General features: G+C 39.6%; 1 protein-coding gene and 1 long non-coding RNA gene across 7 annotated transcripts in view; one reads left to right on the plus strand and one right to left on the minus strand.

Moving 5' to 3' along the window:
* cacna1c (calcium channel, voltage-dependent, L type, alpha 1C subunit) overlaps positions 1-19830 on the minus strand; it is a 264475-nt gene that overhangs the window by 88311 nt on the left and 156334 nt on the right. For all 6 annotated transcript variants that reach the window (XM_020599581.1, XM_020599583.1, XM_020599582.1 and 3 more), the window contains exon 4: positions 969-1108. In XM_020599581.1, the coding sequence (XP_020455237.1) occupies positions 969-1108 (140 nt within the window). The remainder of the gene's footprint in view (positions 1-968; positions 1109-19830) is intronic.
* Positions 8691-10299, plus strand: LOC109959872 (uncharacterized). The gene is made up of 3 exons (XR_002274887.1): positions 8691-8756; positions 9000-9092; positions 9553-10299. It is a non-coding gene; the product is annotated as an uncharacterized LOC109959872 (long non-coding RNA).

Consider the following 19830-nt stretch of genomic DNA (forward strand, 5'->3'; position numbering starts at 1 on the left):
GTGCACATGCTGGTGTGTTCACACAGCCTTCCTTCAGGTTGAGGGATGCTTTCTTGCTATCTTGCTCTTTTGCGCACACACGGCCAATTAGGCCATTTGAACGGCATTAATGTAACCGTCAGGTCCACTGGCTATTACAACAACACACCACTGTACACAATGCACAGCTGGCAGGCATGCATGTACTCACACGCACACACATAAGGCACATAGGATTTAGCAGATGGGTTAAGTTGATGAGCTTCAGATAAAGAAAAACTGCAGAGCTTTGCTACAGTATCATCATCTAACAAGATAATCAGATTAGGCTTCACCAACACACTCTAGGCCAAAGTTTACTGTGGCTTTACTACAAATTCACTGTGAAGGAAGCTTGTTATTTGACACTACTTCTTTAAAAAGTTGTTGTCTAGTGGACTGTAGTATTTTAGTATTAATAAAACATCTCATACACTAAAAGATCAGTATTAGTGTACTATTATGTACACTATTACATCTTTCATCTATCAGCAGCAAAGGTACATTTGTATGATTGAGAGAAATAGATTTAGATAATTGTTCAAGCTTCAAGTGAAAATTCAATATGTTAATAAGGATGAATGGGAGTGCAGCTGCTTCCTTGTCTTTACTACAGGAATCAAAGGTGTTCACAAGAAATGTGCTCTTAATTTGAAAGACTGTAGCACTATGAGAACCTCTGGCATAAGAGACAGGTTGTTTTGGCTGTATATTTATTTGTTGACAGTAATTATACCAAGGTACTATGATAAATATGCCAGTGATGGGCTGCTGTTAAAAGTGTCAGGTAGTGATTTCAAAAACACTGGGAAGAGATTCAGAGTTTCAGTTATATCATATTTGCTATCGTTTTCACTCCCAGCACCAAACTACATACAACAGATTCACTTAGGATTATAAATAAAACATTTCACAGGATCTATCTCATCAATGCATTTCGTTTCACTCACCCTACGACTACAATGATGAAATCCAGCAGATTCCAGCCGTTCCTCAAGTAGGCGTTGGGGTGGAAGAGCAGGCCGTAGGCTATTACCTTTAGGAATGCCTCCACTGTGAAAATGATGAGGAACAGATACTCCACACGCTCCTGTAGAGGAACACAAACAGGACAGGTCCATTTATTGCAGAAAGAATGTAGAAAGACTTAGTATGACAGAGCACAAGCATTAGAGAAAGATGACAAGAAAGTAAATGAAAGAAAAGAATACAGAAAGGCCTGTTTGCAGTAAGCTGATTAGGTTTAAATGCTATTAACAAGATATGATGCAGAAACACCCGAAAACCAAACATTCATTCATAATTCCTAAAATCAAACTCCTTGCAGTTCCCTTTTTCTTTTGACAGGTAATTTTATTAGAGCAACTGTCCATAACAAAGCACTCATAACATTATTTATTTATGCCCACATCAACACTAAAGACCTTGAATGTGAGAACTAAGAGGCTAAGGCTGCATACTCCTCTGAGTTTATTATCAGAACAAGATATCCTTTTACAGATTGTGTGGCTTCTGGTGTGTGTGTGTGTGTTTGATTATTTATGTGTGAACTTGTATTTGTCTAAGTTGTAATCATGTACACAATCAAAGCAATTTGATTATTTAATCAAAGTGGCTGTCTTCCTGTCTTGAGGGGCTACTGTCTGATGAGGAGGGAAATGGATGTGTGTGTATAAAAGCATACAGATGGAGGAGGCTACAACAACGTTTATGCAGAGTGTTGACAGAGTGATGACCTCTGCCTTACGGGGTCCTGGGAAATGTCCTGAAATGGCCTTAACAAAGAGAGAGGGGGATTATATAACTTTCTGACAATCGTACATTTCCAAACAATTCTTCACCCATCCCATCATGCATCATAGCTGACTCCCAAATGTATTGTGTCATGCCTATACCTGAAATGAAATTAAGGCAATGGTGCAAAACTGTTGAGCTACTGTGTAAACAGAACAGAACGTTCTCTCCCTGTCCTTCTGAGGTAAAATTTTTTAAAGTAAAAATATATTTAGCACCATCCATCCATCTATCCACCCCTCCATTCATCTAAGTCCCTGCTCCGCCCCCTGTTCCCACTGCTTTCCCATGGATGCACACTCCCAGAGGGCCAGAAAGGCCAACCAGGTCTCTTCAGGCTCCAGCCTCATCCCTGGGAAGAATCTGTTAAACCTGAATCTGGAGGGACGGAGCTTCTGTATGTAGTTTACCCAAACAGCTGCACAGGCTGACAGGGTTAGCAAGGAACGCCCACATAACAATGATAACTTGATATCACAAGGACCTTATTCAGGCCTATTTACAGTATGCATGCACTGTTCTATAAAAGGTATTGTAAAGAATATCATGGCCTGGTTATGTTAAATTTACTTTTTCAGGCAAATAAAAGCCAGATAATATGGCTTGGCTAAGTCTGAATTACTGTGGCATTATCCTTGCCCTAGCAAGAAGGAGCTATGTAGCTAGCTAAATTAAAGAGCAGCTGCATAGCATGAAAAAAGGTTGGAAGGATGTGAGTTGCTAATGTTGTAACCGTACTATCATGAAATGTGAAATTGTACAATATAAGCATCACTGTAAAAAATGCTGCTATGAAATAGAAACAGCCTTTTGCATAAGTACATTTAAAAATGTAAAAATGTTAATGATTCAATAAAAAAAAACTTGCTCTGTTAGTGTTTTTAATTTTTCTTTAGCATTAGATAAGGCTGCATTAAGATTTCTGTTTAAGCTGATGTGAGGTCAGTGAAACAAACTACCATTAGCCTGATTACACATTAAACACATACAGTATATCCTGGTCATTCATGTAACCACAGTTTGGCCATGACTGCTGTGTGTTCTATTTGTACTGTAAATTTAATGTTCAAATTGAGTTTGCAATGTGATATTCAAGTTGGTTTTCGGAACACTATAAACAAACCTGCATCAGTGACACACAGATTACAACTGCTAGATATTGATAAAAGTCTTATGCTTTGATTTTTGGATTTAATGATGTGATTATCATACATATTGTTATTTGGAAGTGTTTCCCCATATGTATAAATGTTCAAGAAGCTTGACAGTGGAGGGAATAACATGAATGAAAGATGAACAACAAGCCAGGGAGTCTGCCTCTGCATGGGCAGTTCAGAAAGCTGTCTTCAGCTTAGTTTGTTTCCTCTGCCTATCTCTCTAACCTCCTCTCATTTTAATTCAAGCCCATCCGGTGTTCTTCACTGGCACAAAAGTATCCATCTTAAAGATAACAATCAAGAGTTTAACATTAAACACCTGTCTTCCTATTCTACCTCTCTGCGTGTATCAGTTTCAAAGACTTGCATATCGATTATTTTTATATTCGTAGTCTGTGTGGAAGTAATTAATCTCATACACACATATCCTCCCTCTTAAACACAAAAGGTCTCCATCACTTTCTCTCTCTCAAACACATAAGAGGTGCATACACACCCAGGCTGTGAATCTACCACTGACAGACAGACAGTGCGGCGCTCTGAAGAATAAAACAGAGAAAAACATCTGGTGGGAACAGTTCAGCCTGACATGCAAATACAGAGAAACACTTCGGTGCCTCCTTTGCTACTGTTCATACAGACCCATAAAGGGCAAAATCCATAAGGGGCCAACTAATCTGATTAGTGGCTGGAATGAAATGAGAGAGAAAAGATGAGAGACAGAGGAAGGAGGAAGGTAGATGAGAGAGAGTGAGGGGAGAAGAGAGAAAGACAAAAGAGTTAACGGGAGAAAAACAGAATAACAGAAAGGTGAGTCTGTGGGAGCAACAGTTCGGCTATCTGTAATAGGTCAACCCAACCGCTTATCCATCAACTAGGCCAATCAGATCATGGTATTGATGCCTGTACAGCGGACAATGTATCTATTTGCCATGACCTTCTATGCATCTGTGTGCTGCAAGACAGGCTGTTTTTGAAATATCACGTGAATACATCATAGTTTAATGTGTATTTATGCTTGTGTAGTGGATGCTTCTTTGATGCAATGTTCAGTGCCTGGAGAAGAACAGAAAAAAACCTCTTGCACATCTGTACTGCTCAGCCATTAAAACACACACAAAAGCATCTACAGTGGAAAAACTTGGATAAAAACACCATATGTACTATGACAGAATGATTTAACACCCAACAACATGCATATACCTTCTAATCTAATTCATGCATTTGATCTTAAAGTGAAATTCCTACATCCAACTCCAGCAATGCTGCAAATGTGAACTCCTCAGCCATGCAAACAGCAGGAAACCCTTGCAGAATCTGGTTTATTTTTGCTGACTGAACATTTCTGTGCCACCATACCATAACACACTGCCAGCATCCATAATGATTTATTCAGGAGTAGCAATCACAGTAAAACAGTACAAGAGTCTGGACTTGTGCACTTTATTATTGGACACACAAGAAGAAAAGAAGACAAATACAGTACTGTAAACTGAGACAAACAGAGTGAGAACATTATTCTATTTTATTTAATTAACCTTTTTGTTATAACTTTTTAACTCAGTCATTTTTCATGTCATAATGACACTGCATTCAGTGAGATGATTTCTAAATCTGGGATGGTGTTTTACAGATCTCAGCAACTAGTGAGAATCAGTAACCACAAGTGCACAACTACTAGGCACAGTATGTAAGGCATATATGCTCAGTACTCTCTCCTTCTGTTTAACAGTCCAACAACCACCTCATCTCAAGCCAAATCATCTTCCCATGTGAGACTGTAACTCAGCAAAACTAGAGGCTGAGACAAAAAAGGAATACAGAAGTAAAACTCTTAGGTCTATGGACAACTTTTGATGCTCAGTTATATTAAGAAAACATTACTTAAACATCTTCTGTCTTGTTAATGGTTAACTCCTTCTCACTCAGATCTTTTTTCTCTCCTCTTTCTTCCCTCATTTCTATGTCTTCACCTCCTCTCCTTTCCTCCACTCATCTCTTTCTGTCTGTGGGTCCCAGTGACAAGTTACCATAGAGACCAAGATGGGTTTCGATGTTACCATGGAAACTGTAGGCTGCAGCAGCTGACTCTCTCTCACACACAGATGACACTGATCAGTATTGTACTAAGAATATCCACATCACAAAGTCCTAATTACTACTCTTCACTCTGCATCCAGACTTCCTATTGTGTGTCTGTGTGTGCACGTGTATTGTGTGTATATATGTTTGTTTGCATGTCAGTGATCCTTGTCATTTACTTACTTACCATGTGCCACCAGTTGATAGAATTGAACTTAAGGCGGGGAAACACTTGATGACTAGCTAAAACCTTCTAAAGCTGGACAGGCCACACTTAAAAGTCATGCACAGATTTTTTTTGTCCCTGACAGTTGGGAAAGGAGCACATGCACCTTTGAATGAACAAACAGTGTGGACAAACACACTTAACAGCTGTACAGAACAACAGAAAGTTCTGGCAGTAGACAAGTCTGTAATCTCATGAGATCACGTCAATCCTTGTGTTCTTTTACCAAAACAAATACGGATGCAGCCAGCTTGCAATGTTAACATCTATCCACTGTTTACAGTCAAATTTGTGCTGAAAATGACAAAAAACGAGAGAAAAGATCATGAATGGAGCGACGTAGACAACATTGAATGTAGAGTCCACAGAGGGAACTGTTGTCCTGTTGTGATATCTTTGATTTAATGTTGTAGAGGTATTCATTCTTCTGCCGCAGTTCACTCAGTTTCTCCCCCACCTCAGTTGTCCAGCGGACTTTCACGCTACCGTCCTTTTTACATGCCATTCCTGAATCTTTACTATTAACTTTTGTTTAGTTACCACTACGCCTCCCTCCCAGTGAAAATCCACAGTTTGCCACAGCTCTGCTAAAAGTCTTTGGGACTGTTTAGCTGACTGTATAGACACTGGTGTTTGTAAAAGAAAGCACTCCCACCTCTGATGTTTAACTACTCAGAGGTTAGTCTTGGGACGAATGAAGTAAAGGGGTACAAAGTATAATTGGAAGAGTGAAAATCCACAGTCACAGATACACTAAAAGTACTATACTAGTATCTACACTCACATGTTACTACTTCATCCTGTCATCTAATTATTACTTTTAATTTCCATTTAATGTTTTATCTGTCTGTATGCATTTTATATTTTATTATTTGTGTGCATTGTGTTATGCACTTTGAATTAAATTGAACTGAAAATGTGCTATATAAGTAAACTTGACTTGACTTGCACTTGAGCGACATGTATGTGACGTAACATATTTTTAAAAACTGGCAGTGACCGAATTCAGAGACTTAAGGTTAGAATCTTTACAGGTAACAAACTTTGAGACAGAGTACTTTGAGGAGTATAGTTAGTCTGGGTAAAATGAGTAAACAATTCATCGAATTACGGCCTGGTTATTATTTCACGTCAGTGGGAGGAGATTTTTTTTTTTATGGAACTTGAATCTTGGATTACGTTTTGGGTCAGTGAGCAGTTGGTCTGTTTTGTCTATGGTAGTAATTGCTACATAATGGAGATCAAAAAACTACAAATCAAAGCTGACGGCTCTTAAAAGAAGCTGTAAAAAATGATAATAATGTCATATCATCTTTTGATGTGAAACCCACAATAGTAAAAAACAGCAGCAGCTCTTTGGGTCACTGTGACAGCACTTAAGACAATCTTCTTGTTAAGTGAAGAGTTCACCACAGCTAACAACCATAAAAAGAGAAAATTTCCACCTGAAAACTCTCCATCCTCTGCCCTTAACTAAATACAGACACCAGATTTTTACAGTTACTCAGGATGATGAGAGGAGAATCAGTGGGGAAGAAGCAGCATAGAGGTTAACATTTGTAAGGTGGCTAGGCAAAATAATGACATTCTATTTAGACCGCAATGATAGGACCTTGGGTTATAAAGCCTCATAGTGTATAGTACATTTTCAATCATCTTTGTCACTTGCCCTGTGCTGTTTGAGTCATAAATGGAAAAGTGTTTTCTTGTCATGCCGCTCACTCTCACTTAATGGAAAAACAAGTTTCAACGCATAAATAAACAAAGCAGATTCTTAGCAGATTTTTAAAAACAAGTTGACTTAATTAAAAAGGTCACCTAAGATTTCTACATTATAGACAGGAAGTTAAAACCAAGAGGTTCCACCAAATGTTCACAGATTCTGTGGTTTTACTGGGCAGGATGACAAAGCAAGTCATGCCCAGGATAAAAAAAAAAACAGAACTATTCTGTAGGATTCCTGCTTTGGGTATAGCCTGCCTTTGAACTCTGTTGCTATTAAAATGTTCAACATGAGTGTCACTAACCAAAAATAGTTCCAGTCCGTGGGCCTGTGGGCAACAATTATGCTTGACTAGAAAGGACACGAGTATGAGAGAAAGAGAAAGACACAGATTGTATCATGTCATCACCAACCTCTAACCCTTGGCCGACCCCACTGAAGACCACATCAGTTCATCACACACACAGCCATTGCCTTTACCCAACACATCTAGATGATTTAATTCCCAGCAGCTCACAGTAATGTGACTCATGAGCTTTTAACTACGATTGGAAATATTAGCTTAAACTGAAAATATTCTAAGAGCAATCATATTTCCAATTTTCTGCATTAATGGGGACACCACGTTATTAAATCCATTACTTTTCTTGTTGTGTTTGTTTTTTGTTTCCTCGAGCATTCTGAATATCAAAGTTTACAGAAACACTAACTCCTGTTTCCAGGCAACAGGCACTGTAGACAGATAGAAAAAGACAGAAAGAAATAATTATTTTTAACTGTAACATTATTATTTGCTTTAGTTTTGGTGATGTGTCTAAAATGATAAATAAATGAGTTTTATTTCTCATTCCATCACTTTTTTTTACCAATATACATTTTTACAGTGTCAATTCTTTGGTAGGTTAAGATCTAAAGACAGAGAAAAAGTAATAGAGAAAGCTAATGGTTTGGTGAAAGAACTTACAGCTCCAGGTCACATGTTATCTCAGTTTGTCTTTGTCTTACACAGAAAATGTCACATACTATTTTTTTCTTCCTTTATCAATTTCTCTTGCTTTCACATACACCCTGTTAACAAGCACTGTTCCTCTCTGGAAGAAGTAACTGGGCTAAAATCAAGCTTCTATTTTGCTAAATTAATAATTCATTCGTTCACCTTTTTCATCATGCATCAGGAAGAACACCCTTGTCAGGTCACTACCAGGCCATTACAGGCTCTAACATACAAACAAATCCAGGGTTTCATCTACAGAACCAACGTGACCTGTGTGTCTTTGGATGACAGAGCAGTGTGCCCATATTGAAGGTAAAAGAAACATGTAATATGTAGCTTCAAATTAAGAAGTAGAAAACAGCAGACAATATTTAGAGGATAGTGGTAAAATAGGAAGAAGATGGAATTGAAAAAGAGAGCAGGATGGATATAGACAGAAGATAAAGAAAGAGTAACTGGTCTAAAAATAAAAACAAAAAGACAGGAGCATAAATCATGTTATATAGACAACCTGTCGGGTCCACTCGGCGCAACCTACTTCTCTTCCACCTTTCTATCCTCTGCTCTCTTGATCTGCGGGATCTGCACCTCAGCTGTGTTGCATTCAGTAATTAGCGACTCGTTTGTCGGTGCGCACAGCTGGGGTGCATCCCAATGATTACCTGTCCTCCTTATTTATACCTCTGGCAGATGCTCCGTCGTTGCGGGAGCATTAACGTAATTTACCTAATGTGCATACCCCGTGATAGCCCTATAGTCGTGGTATGTATTATGCGTCATTGTGTTTTCCACGCTGAGAATGCCTGTGCTGTGGATCACATTTTGTATGTTGGTTTTGTTGTTATACTTTTATAGAAGGCCAAGCTGACAGGTTCTGTGCTGTGGACCTATTTGCACGTTTCTGTTTCTACAAGCTTAGCGAAGTGTACATATAATTCAACGCTGACAGTTCCTGTGCTATTGTTTTCTTTGGTCGTTCGCCACACTCTTATTTTTTTTGCCTAGCCGTCCTCGTCCTCCTCTCCTGGTTCCGGCCGTTAGTCTGTCTACTCCCTTGGTCGTCCTGTTCTCCTCAGCTGCCTTTGCACAGCCCTGGTTGTATGTGTTTATTGACTCTGTCCCTTTTTGTGATTCCCACTATTAAAACCACCTTTTTTACTAACACCTGGGTCAGCACTTTTGAGTCCAACCTCAGTTCTCCCTCACCCTCCTGGTGAGGGGGACTAAACCTTAACACAACCAGTGTGTGTGTTAGTGAGTGTGTGTATGCTAGGTGGTGTCTGTGGGGATGGTAACTGGTACCCTCGAGAGAGGAGAAGGAAGCAGGAGGAAAACAGGAGTGAGACGCTGTATAGAAAAAGAAGGAAATGAAAAGCTGAGGTGCAAAGACTGAAGAAACACTGTTGTTTTCCTCTGTTTTCCCTCCATTGCAGCTACCAACAAAGATTCACTCCTTCCTCTTCTCACTCATGTGTAAAATGCTACAGCTCCAGTTCTACACTCTGGGGTGTGTTTGTGTGTGCTGACTTATCACGTTTTCTCCTGTCTCACCACACAGGGAGACAGATGCTGCACGGCCCTTCCACACAGACACACAAACTGAGGAACAAATGAAGACAAAGTGAAGTGACACACAGATCACTGTAGCGCATCAAGATCAGAGGAGCTGCTTGCTAAACTGACAGGACAAGACAGATTACTACACTCTGTAACTCATTGCATGACTCATGGTACAGAGCGTACTGTATGTGTGCAGTTGTGTGTCTGTGATTGTGAGTCTTCTAGTATGCCTCTTGAGTAAATCATGTTGTTGGCACTTAAAAGGAATAGGGAGTGGTTGAAAGGGGCTATTGAATGACAAAAACATACAGAAGTAAATCAATATTGTACATTACAGATATCACAGTCACTCACTCGAATGTCTTCCCATTACAGCTGCACATGAAATGTCTCAATATCATTTGTGTTCCGTCCCCCGCAGGAACAAGTATACAGCACTTACAGTAATAACAAGACCAAGTTTTCAAATTACCACTGTGAACAGCAACATTACCAACAAAAATAACCAATGTGAATGATTCAACATTGGGCACTTGGAAATTACCCTATCTGACATTGTACAGACAAAACTATTAAGTGAGAACATAATCATCAGAGTAACTGATAATATTAGTGCTTACTGTAGTTGCAGTCCCCTACATTTACTAATGATGTCACAAATGGTCATTTGTGTTAGTGTTTCCCTTATGTGCAAGTTATCACAGCTTATTTAACTGATGTATAATGCTCATAACTTGAGGATTAAAGAAGCAAAAATGTTGTTTTCACAAACAATGTCCAATAAATATGTGTCACAACTATGGAGTCATGTGAACATTAATGGGCCGCTGAGGCCTATGCTTAAAAATATTATGTTTCATTTCTCAGAAATGATACAAACATATTTTGCCCGCACAAATGTGCAGAACTGCACAGAAAGAATTGTTTATCCTGATAATATGGGCTGCCTACAGTACTTCAAAGAGGTGCACACTTAGACTCAACTAGTGTAACTTTGTCCTGTGAATTTACATTGTTAGTCAGAATGTGTTTGAATATTCAGTCTTATTCACAAAGCTTCCTAAGCCTAAAAGTTGCTCCTAGAGACAAAATTCTAAGAAAACTCTTAGAATTATGACGTTTTTTTTTAGAATTTCCCCTTAAATTTAGGACTAAATCTTAGTAAAGATAAAAGTGATTCACGAAACATCTTAGGCCTAAGAACAGCTCTTAAGGTAAAAATCCTTAATCCTATAAAACCATTAGTATCATATTTGATACGTGAGCTTTCTGAGCAAAATAAATCACCAAAAATGCCCCATGTATCGAATGTGATACAAAAGAAATAGACATAATCTAAATAATATGGCACCTCTATTCCTATATGCCAGGGCCCGTATTCACAAAGCTTCCTAAGCCTAAAAGTTGCTCCCAGAAACAAAATTTTAAGAAAACTCGAGTTATGACGTTTTTTTTAGAATTTCCCCTTAAATTTAAGACTAAATCTTAAAGATAAAAGTGATTTACAAAACATCTTAGCCCTAAGAACAGCTCCTAAGGTAAAAATCTGTAAGAGTAGAGAGGAGGACTTAAGAGTTCCTCTAGCAGCTGACAAAATGGTGGAAAGAAGAAATATTCTCGAAACAATGAACGACCGTGAGTTAATTAAACGCTACAGATTGGATCACGATGGGATTATGTTTGTGGTTGACCTTATTAGAGATGCGCTCACATCTCCCACCTCTCGTAGTAATGCCATAACACCAGAAATCAAAGTGATTACAACGCTGAGGTATTTGGCAACCGGAAAGATGCAACAGTGCAGCAGTGATGACTTGTGTCTGTCACAACCTTCCATCAGCAGAGTGATCGCACAAACTATTGAAGCGCTTTCACAGTGTCATCTAGTGACACGGTCTATTTCATTTCCACTGGACATTCACACTCTGCAGACTCACAAAAGGGCATTCATGGACATAACAGGTTTCCCCGGTGTTGTTGGTGCAATTGATGGGACGCACATTCACATAATCGCATCATCGGAAAAGACGTTTTTGTGAACAGAAAGAGGTACCACAGTATCAATACGCAACTTGCTTTCAGTGCAGATTACAAGATTGTAGACATGATGCCAGGATACTGTCCGAGAGTGGCCTGAGACAGCTTTTTGAAGGACATTATGTGCCAGTAAACTGTCATTTGTTAGGGGACAGTGGCTATCTATGCAAACCATGGCTCCTCACACCTTACCTCCACCCAGACCCAGGACCTCAGCTAAACTACAACAGGTACCTAAACAGTAGACTAACAGTGAATCGTTGTGTATAAAAATATAGTTACAAATGTTCTTGAATATACCACAAACAAGAGATAAGCTATGTAATCAAACATTCACATTATTGTTGAGCGCATTAGGCCACCTTAACTTGTGATGTGTTTTGTACTGACTTTTAGAGCCCACAAGAGAACACGCTCAGTTGTTTAGCGGGGTATTGGTCAGCTGAAGAGGAGGTTTCATGTGTTGCATGGAGAAGTGCGCCTGTCACCAGCTAAGGTCTGCAAAGTCATTATGGCCTGTGCAGTGCTTCACAACATCTGCGAAGCACGATAAACCCCAGAACCTCTCGAAAGCAGCCATGGTAATGGCAATGAAGATGATGGTGTTGAAGATGATGCAGACATTCAGTTTACCCAGCGCAGAGTGGGATTAGTCACAGAGCTCAATTTACAAATTTGCATTTTCGGTAAGTAGCAGTTGATGTCATATCCAAACTGGTGTCTGTAGCCTATTGAACAAACATTCCAACTGTAGTTGAACACAAATAAAGACCACATGACCATGATACACTTTCTATTTTTCATTCATCTTAGATTTTATTAGCTCGATTTTTAACTTATAATACTCCTCCTGTAAACAGAGAACTTTTTTGTGCTGTGTGAGGGTATCAATTTCAATTTCCAATTTTCTGTCCAACAGGGATGTTGCTGGGATTGCTGCAGCAGGCGGGCTAATCTGATACACCGGCTGAGGGTCAGACACCTGCAACGTTAACGGCCCCAGTTCCTCTGATGGCTCCATGCTGCAGAAAATGCGTAATACAATGTTTTGATTTATTGTATTGTTTGTTGTTCACATGCGAGAGCACAAAGCGTGGCACATTGTCTGTATATTAAACAGCACTTGATATTTTTCTTTATTTGCCTATTGACTACTTGTCCTACCTTTGCTGTAATCCCATTAGCTGGATCATTGAGCTGTCTGTGCCTTCCTTCAGCCCAGTGACAGAGTGTCCAGAATGTCCAAGTTCATTAAATACTGTTTCCGCTACCTGAGACAGTTGTTTAGCAGGTGGTCCTCCACCTAAAAACACAGTAGCTTAGGTGTATAGTTCTGTAAGCATATTTAACCAAGCAAGCTATAGTAAGAAACTACAATATCACACACCTGTGCTTGAAGAATCCCGTTTGTGTGCTGCAATCTCCCTTCTGGCTTGTGACTGCAACATATACCACCGCTTTTCACATTCCTTGCTGGTGCACAAGACCAAAAGGAATTGAGGAGTTTATTTGGCGAGATATTTTATCCCAGGTCTGCCTCTTTCCTTGAGCTGTGACACCGGAGCCAAATTTACTTTTTAAAATTGCTTTACTTTCTTCCACTAACTGAGCTAAAAGTACATACTGCTCTTCTGTCCAATTTGGTTTTCTTGTTTTCTTACTTCATTCCATCTCTCTTCAATTGTTGGCTACATATCATCCAAAGGTACAACTTACATAAACTATCCTGCAATCATGTAAATTGGTAAAAGGTGTGCCAATTTGCTAGAATCTGAAATGGCTTGCAAGTACTAAAATCAGTATGGTAAATAAAGGTAAGAACTTATAGTAACTACTGCATGGAAATTAATTGGTTCAAAAGTGGACACATTTTCAATATTTAGCGGTTTTAATTAAGATATTTAGCCTATAACAAAAACTTTGTATAAAGTAGCCTGTATTCATGATATATATTTTTATATACAAACATTAAGATTTCACTGTCCATCATATTATCATATATTCTCTTTTCACAAAAACAGCATTTTTGTAAAGACCGTGACAGATTCTTTATCAACCAATGATTTGCCGCATCATCCCTAGCAACGGGGTCAACCACACCTCCTCACTAAGATAAAAGTTGTTGTACTTTCCTTGCTCAGAGTTGCTCTGAGAAGTTTCCTAAATCACTTTTAGTCTAGGACTCCCAGCTAGGACTTTTTAGGCTAAGATAGGAGCTCTCTGAGAGAATTCTAAGATGCTTTGTGAATACGGGTCCAGCTCAATAAAAAAGTAAGGGTGATGATGAGCACTGAGAAGCTGAGGGTAGTAGCAAAGTACAGATGGAAAGTCACCCTTAAGTTAATGAATGGATGTTTCTTGTTTATGTGTAAATGTTTGAGAGTTATGAAAAGAGGTCTGATGATGCACAATGGGTAATTTACACATGACAAATGTGGACAAAGAGAAGTAGGCTTACAGTACATGAGGGAGGAAATGTATGACATGATGTATAAAAAAAGTAAATATTGCCATTATCAAGGTAATTCTGATCATTTATTTAAATCTAGACTTTTATCACCATGAAGTTCAACTGTTCTTCATCTACCTCTTCGTCATCCCAGCCCTTCTCTGTTAGATGAGTAAAGCTGTGTTACTCATTCTTTCATTCACTGCTCTGCAGTTCTCTCACTCTTCTTACCTCCCCGTTTCTGTCCATGTCTACCTCTTTCATTCTTCTCATTCCCTTTCTTCTCCTTTTTGGTCCATTTGTTTTTCTTTTCTAGTATCTACATCTCTCCCTGTGCTCTCTGTCCTACCAATCATTTATCCTGTCAGCATAACAGGACGATACAGAAAGACTGGAATGAACAAAAGGGTTGATTTAACAGAGATACAAGTGAGACAAATAAATAAAGAGAGTACTGGTGTCATGCTAGTGGCATCAGAAAAGAACTATAATCACTCATTTGCTGAGAAGCACTCTAAATGTTCCCATAATGACCATCTGGAGACTTTTCACCCTGTGGGTAACCAAATGAGACTTCAAAAATTCCAATTACAGTGTTCTGATGAGTCCCTGTCTTCCACCTTAGGTTGTAGTGGCCTTCAAATGTGCCCTTTTAGATTCTTTTCTTGAATTATCAGCTTCATTGTCCCCACAGCTTCTGTCTCAAATTCCAACTTGCAATAGCAAAAGTGTTTTAAAAAGATACATCTCCAGCATCACTACAGTCAGTACACAAAAACAGAAAATGCCTGGGTTTAGTTTTTTTCTGATCCCAATGCACCAAGGTTCAGCTACAGCATACAGACCTGATAGCAACGCCAGGGACAATAAAACACACAAAATAGTAAAGCCATTTATGAAAAAACGCAAGCAGAAATGCACAAATAAAACTTAAGGATCTAAACTCTAACACAAATCCTTGCTGTAAAAGTTTCTTAATAAACACAGTTTTAGTCAGTTGCTGCAATAATGGCAGCCAAACACTGTGTGTACTGCATGTATCCTCAGATGTGGACGTGTGTGTACCCCAAAGTTCTGGCATATGGTCTGCTCAGATATGATGCTGGATGGGCCAAGAGCCATGGATCTGTGGAAATCTAGTTCAACAAAGCTGAGGGATACTTTAACCTTTAAATAACAATGAAAAAAGTTTAAAAGAGATTCAACTCTGTCTGAAATGCAACCCGATGGTTACACATTATTCAGCTAAATCAACTGAATTTTGTTTATCTTTCAATAGCACTGATTTTTACCAAAATCCACAGAAAATATTGATTCACTATTTCTGAATCAGAATTACTATGTTCTGTAGTTATTTTTTTTCTTTTTTCAGTATCCAAAATGTTGTGTAGAGCAGGTTTCTCATGAAAGAAATTTTAGAAAAAAAAAACCTCAGTCTGTCTCTCCTGTTCACTTTCTCTCCATGTTGAATCACACACACTGCTTTCTCTCCTTACAAAGTTCTGGAAAAGCCCTGTCTGTGAGTGTGTGTGTGTGTTTACATCTGTGTTGAGAATTGCTCCATCATTCCTCCCCTGTTTAATGCCCAGTGAACCAGAGCACAAGCCACTGAAAATGGAGAAACAGAGATATGATGGCTGCTGCTGAAAAAAAAGGTGGAGCAGACTGAACAAAGAAAGCAAAGTCATGGGTTGTCAAACCAAAACAAATGAGCTGAAAGATGCTAAAATGATCTATACAGAGAGGAAAAAATAAAGAGTCAGGTGATAACGCTCTGTGGATCAGTGGGTGAAGCAGTCGTCTCCCAACCGGAGAGTCAGAGGTTCGAATGTCGGTGTCAGTAGTTCATGTATCGAAGTGTCTTTGGGCAAAACACTGATCCCCCAAGTTGCCCCCGATGGTTTAAGCCATTGGCTGAGTTGGCGCCACAGATGGATGTCTCAGTTTTGTACCGGAAACAAATTCCTTGTGTGTAACATACTTGGCCAAATAAAGGTGACTATCCTTATCTATAGGACCCTCACTTTGAGTAACTCCTTTTAAATCATGTTTGACTCACTATCAAAAAAGTATTGGTTAGTGCAGCTTTATGTCGCGTTTCGACAATCGGAACCTAACAAGCAGTATACTCTGTTCTTCCCTTAAGCATCACCAAGCATAGCCTTTGGGGTTGATGCGAACCATCATGCTTTGTTTTTCCGCTGTATTCTCTTTCTGTCAGCCTCTGTTTAGAGCAGGGGTGGGCAAACTACAGCCCGCGGGCCACATCCGGCCCATTGGTCCTTTTAATTCGGCCCGCCAAAGATTGGTACAGGATTGCCCAAATCAAATCATATCATAATTATGACTGCATTCATTTGACCTTGTTCTGTAATTCCTGGCATTCCACCAGGTGGCGCATTAGGTGCGATGATACACTGACTTGATTTTGCGGAGCCAGGGATACTCTCAGTTATTACTCTGCTACTGCCCTGAACCCATCTGCAACAATGAGTGGGCCAAAGAAAAGAAAAGTTGACAGTGAGTGCTGAATGTCCAATTAGGAATGGACAACTAAATATTTTTTTACTGAAGTCCAGTCAAAGGCTGTATGTCTTATTTGCCAAGAAACCGTTGTGGTTTTAGTGGAATACAACACCAGCCGTCACTTTTCTACCAAGCATGCTAATTATGCTAAGAACCAGACAACGCAGGGAGAGGACTTGTATGACAGAGTGTCGGGGGTCATCGAGAGGCACAAGCTACCTTGGAGTACGCTTGCCAACGTTACCACAGATGGATCACCAAATCTGACTGGAAAAAATGTCAGGCTGCTCAAATGAATCCAGGAGAGGGTGAAAGAGGACAACCCTAAGCAGGAGGTAATTTTCCTACACTGCATAATCCACCAGGAAGCACTGTGTAAATCCGTATTGCAGCTTGACCACGTAGTGAAGACAGTTGTAAAGCTCGGTAACATTATTCGAGCAAGGGGACTTCAGCATCATCAGTTTATTAAGTTTTTTGAAGAAACTGACACTGATCACCAGGACTTGCTTTATCATTCTAATGTCTGCTGGTTAAGTTTGGGGAAAGTATTGAGTGTGGGAGCTCAAACAGGAGATTAGCTCATTTTTGGAGCTACTTGAGAAAGCTGACGATTTTCTTGAGCTGAGTGACACAGATTGGCTTTGTGATTTAGCTTTTGCTGGGGACACACTGACACACATGAATGAGCTGAACGTGAAGCTACAAGGGAAAGATCAGTTTGTGCACGAAATGTTCACAAACGTCAGAGTCTTCAAAACCAAGCTAGCTTTATTCTCAAAGCAAATGTCAAATAAGTAATTCGCTCATTTCCCCACGATTTTGGAAAAACTGACAAGTCACTTCAGCTGGTGTCATGTCCCTTCACACAAGACCCTGAAACGGCGCCACAGGAGTTGCAGTTGGAACTGATTGATCTCCAATGTGACACCGTCTTAAAGGAGAAGTTCAACTCCCTTAAACTGGATGAGTTTTATGCTTCATTAAGTGCAGCCAAATTTCCAAACATCCAGAAAATGGCACAGAGGATGCTGGTGTTGTTTGGCTCTACCTACTGTATGTGTGTGAACAGACTTTTAGTGTGATGAACCTTAACAAAACACCCCACAGATCCCAGTTGAGTGATGAACACCTCAGATCTGTTCTGAGAATTGCCACAACAAAACTAACACCAGACTTCGATGCACTGGCAAAAAAGGGTGATCAACAACACTGTTCCCACTAAAAGAGAATGTAAGTATTAACACTGTAATACCTTTTATATGTTTATGTTTGATATGTATGCATCTGTTGCTGGCCCGGCCCGTCTGTCAAATTTTAAAAGTCATCGTGGCCCCTGAGCCAAAAAGTTTGCCCACCCCTGGTTTAGAGGAAGGAGGGGCTGCTCTTGTGTGTTTACACAAGGTGTTTGTAATGCTAATGCTTGAGGTGTAAAGACGCAGAAATTTAACCAATCGCCGGCAACTGCTCTGCACACACACACCCTTCCCCTGTGCATTTCAGGTACTTGATTTTATTACTACTTCCTGAGGGGTGCCAAAATGTATCTCCCGGTACGCACCTCCAAAGCGATTCGAGTATAGTGGAAACCAACGCAAAATTCGTGATGAGCGTTACCTGGAGCGGTATGTTTCGGTAGGTTCGTATAATGGAAAAAACACTTTAATGTACTAATAGATGTACTATGTCAATTATTCACAACTTATTTACACTTACTTTTAGTGTAAGCATTTGTTTTATCATTATCATAATCATTATTTTTGTAACTTTCTGTTATGAGCCATTCATAATGGAGTGCACTGTGCATTTTGGTATGTTTCACTTTCATATTGACCTTTTCTTCTTGTTATTTTTCTGAAAAAGCTAATTTTGTGACTGTACACAGTCAGTAAAGAATCATAGGTATTTATTTCATTTTCAGGATATGTGCTGTACAAAAAGTTTTCCTGCAGTGGCTTATGGACTTAAACTATGAAGGGAAAGCAGGAAACTATGACAACCTGAGATTTCTGCTCTTTATGAGAATTAAAATGTGTCTTAGTTTAGACTGCTCAGCTAAACCTATGGAACTATGACAGCTTTGACTGTATTCTCCCAAATCCTTACTGATGAAAGGAGGAGTGCTTGTGTAGCTCTCCTACTGGGTGCCATAGCAATGCCATCATGACACCCAAACAGGATTAGCTGCTAACACCCACTACCCTGCTGTTACCATAGTAGCGCTGTTGAAACAGCGACCCATGAGCTATATAAAGACAAACTTGAAGTTCAAGAAAGTGAACAGTGAAATAGACAAAGAAAGCAATTAAGATAAGAGGAGGGGAGGTAAAGAGAATAAAGGTTAGCAACTCACCTTCTGTTGGTATTTAACAATTTTGATTTGACTAAAGCACATTTAGCTGATGGGTCAAAAAGAGAAAGAGCAGGGAAGGAAAAATAGAGGGGACGAGCCACAGAGGACTGTAACATGATATAAATCAGGATGGACGAGAACAAATTTAATTTCTCTCTTTCTTCCTTCACTGCTGAAACCTCAGCGGATCTGTCTTCTCCTTCTCTGCTTTATCTTTCTCTCTCTGACCATGTGAAACTCAACCACTCTCACTTTTCTTTTTATCAAACTGACAAGGACACCTGGGTTTGGCTGCTGCCTCTGCTTCAGCTCCCACTTTCTGTTTTTTCTTCTTTCCTTATCATTTCTTCACCGTCATATATGATGACTTTAGGGCTGCAACTAAGGATTATTTTCATTACTGATAATTTTTCAACTATGTCGTTGCCACTGAAAACTCTTGATACTGGTGGACCGTGAAAGGACAGTTCAACTGTTCACCCATAACTGAATGCATGAGCTGATGAAAGAACCTGCAGCAACAGTAAGGTTTTACTAATGAGCTTGTGTTATCTGAGTAACTAGCTAAAGAAAAATATTTGTGGTGGCTGTGGCTCAGGAAGTAGAGTGGGTTGTTTCCTTAACCGGAAGATTAGCGGTTCAATTCTCGGCTTGTCCAGTCAACATGTCAAAGTATCCTTGAGCAAGACACTGAACCCCCAGTTGCTCCCTGTGATAACAATGTGTGAGCCTTTGTGAGTGCGAATGGGTGGCCAAGTAGTGTGAAAGCACTTTGAGTGTGCTATATAAGTATAAGACCATTTACCGAAAACTGGAAGTCTGAGGGACTGATGTGGGGGGAAAAGAGAGATGTTACCAAAAATGCATTCACACTAAGAGATATGCGTGTGAGAAGGACAGGGGGGGGGGGG

This window comes from Monopterus albus, unplaced genomic scaffold (assembly GCF_001952655.1).
Source record: "Monopterus albus unplaced genomic scaffold, M_albus_1.0 scaffold41.1, whole genome shotgun sequence".
NCBI lineage: Eukaryota > Metazoa > Chordata > Actinopteri > Synbranchiformes > Synbranchidae > Monopterus > Monopterus albus.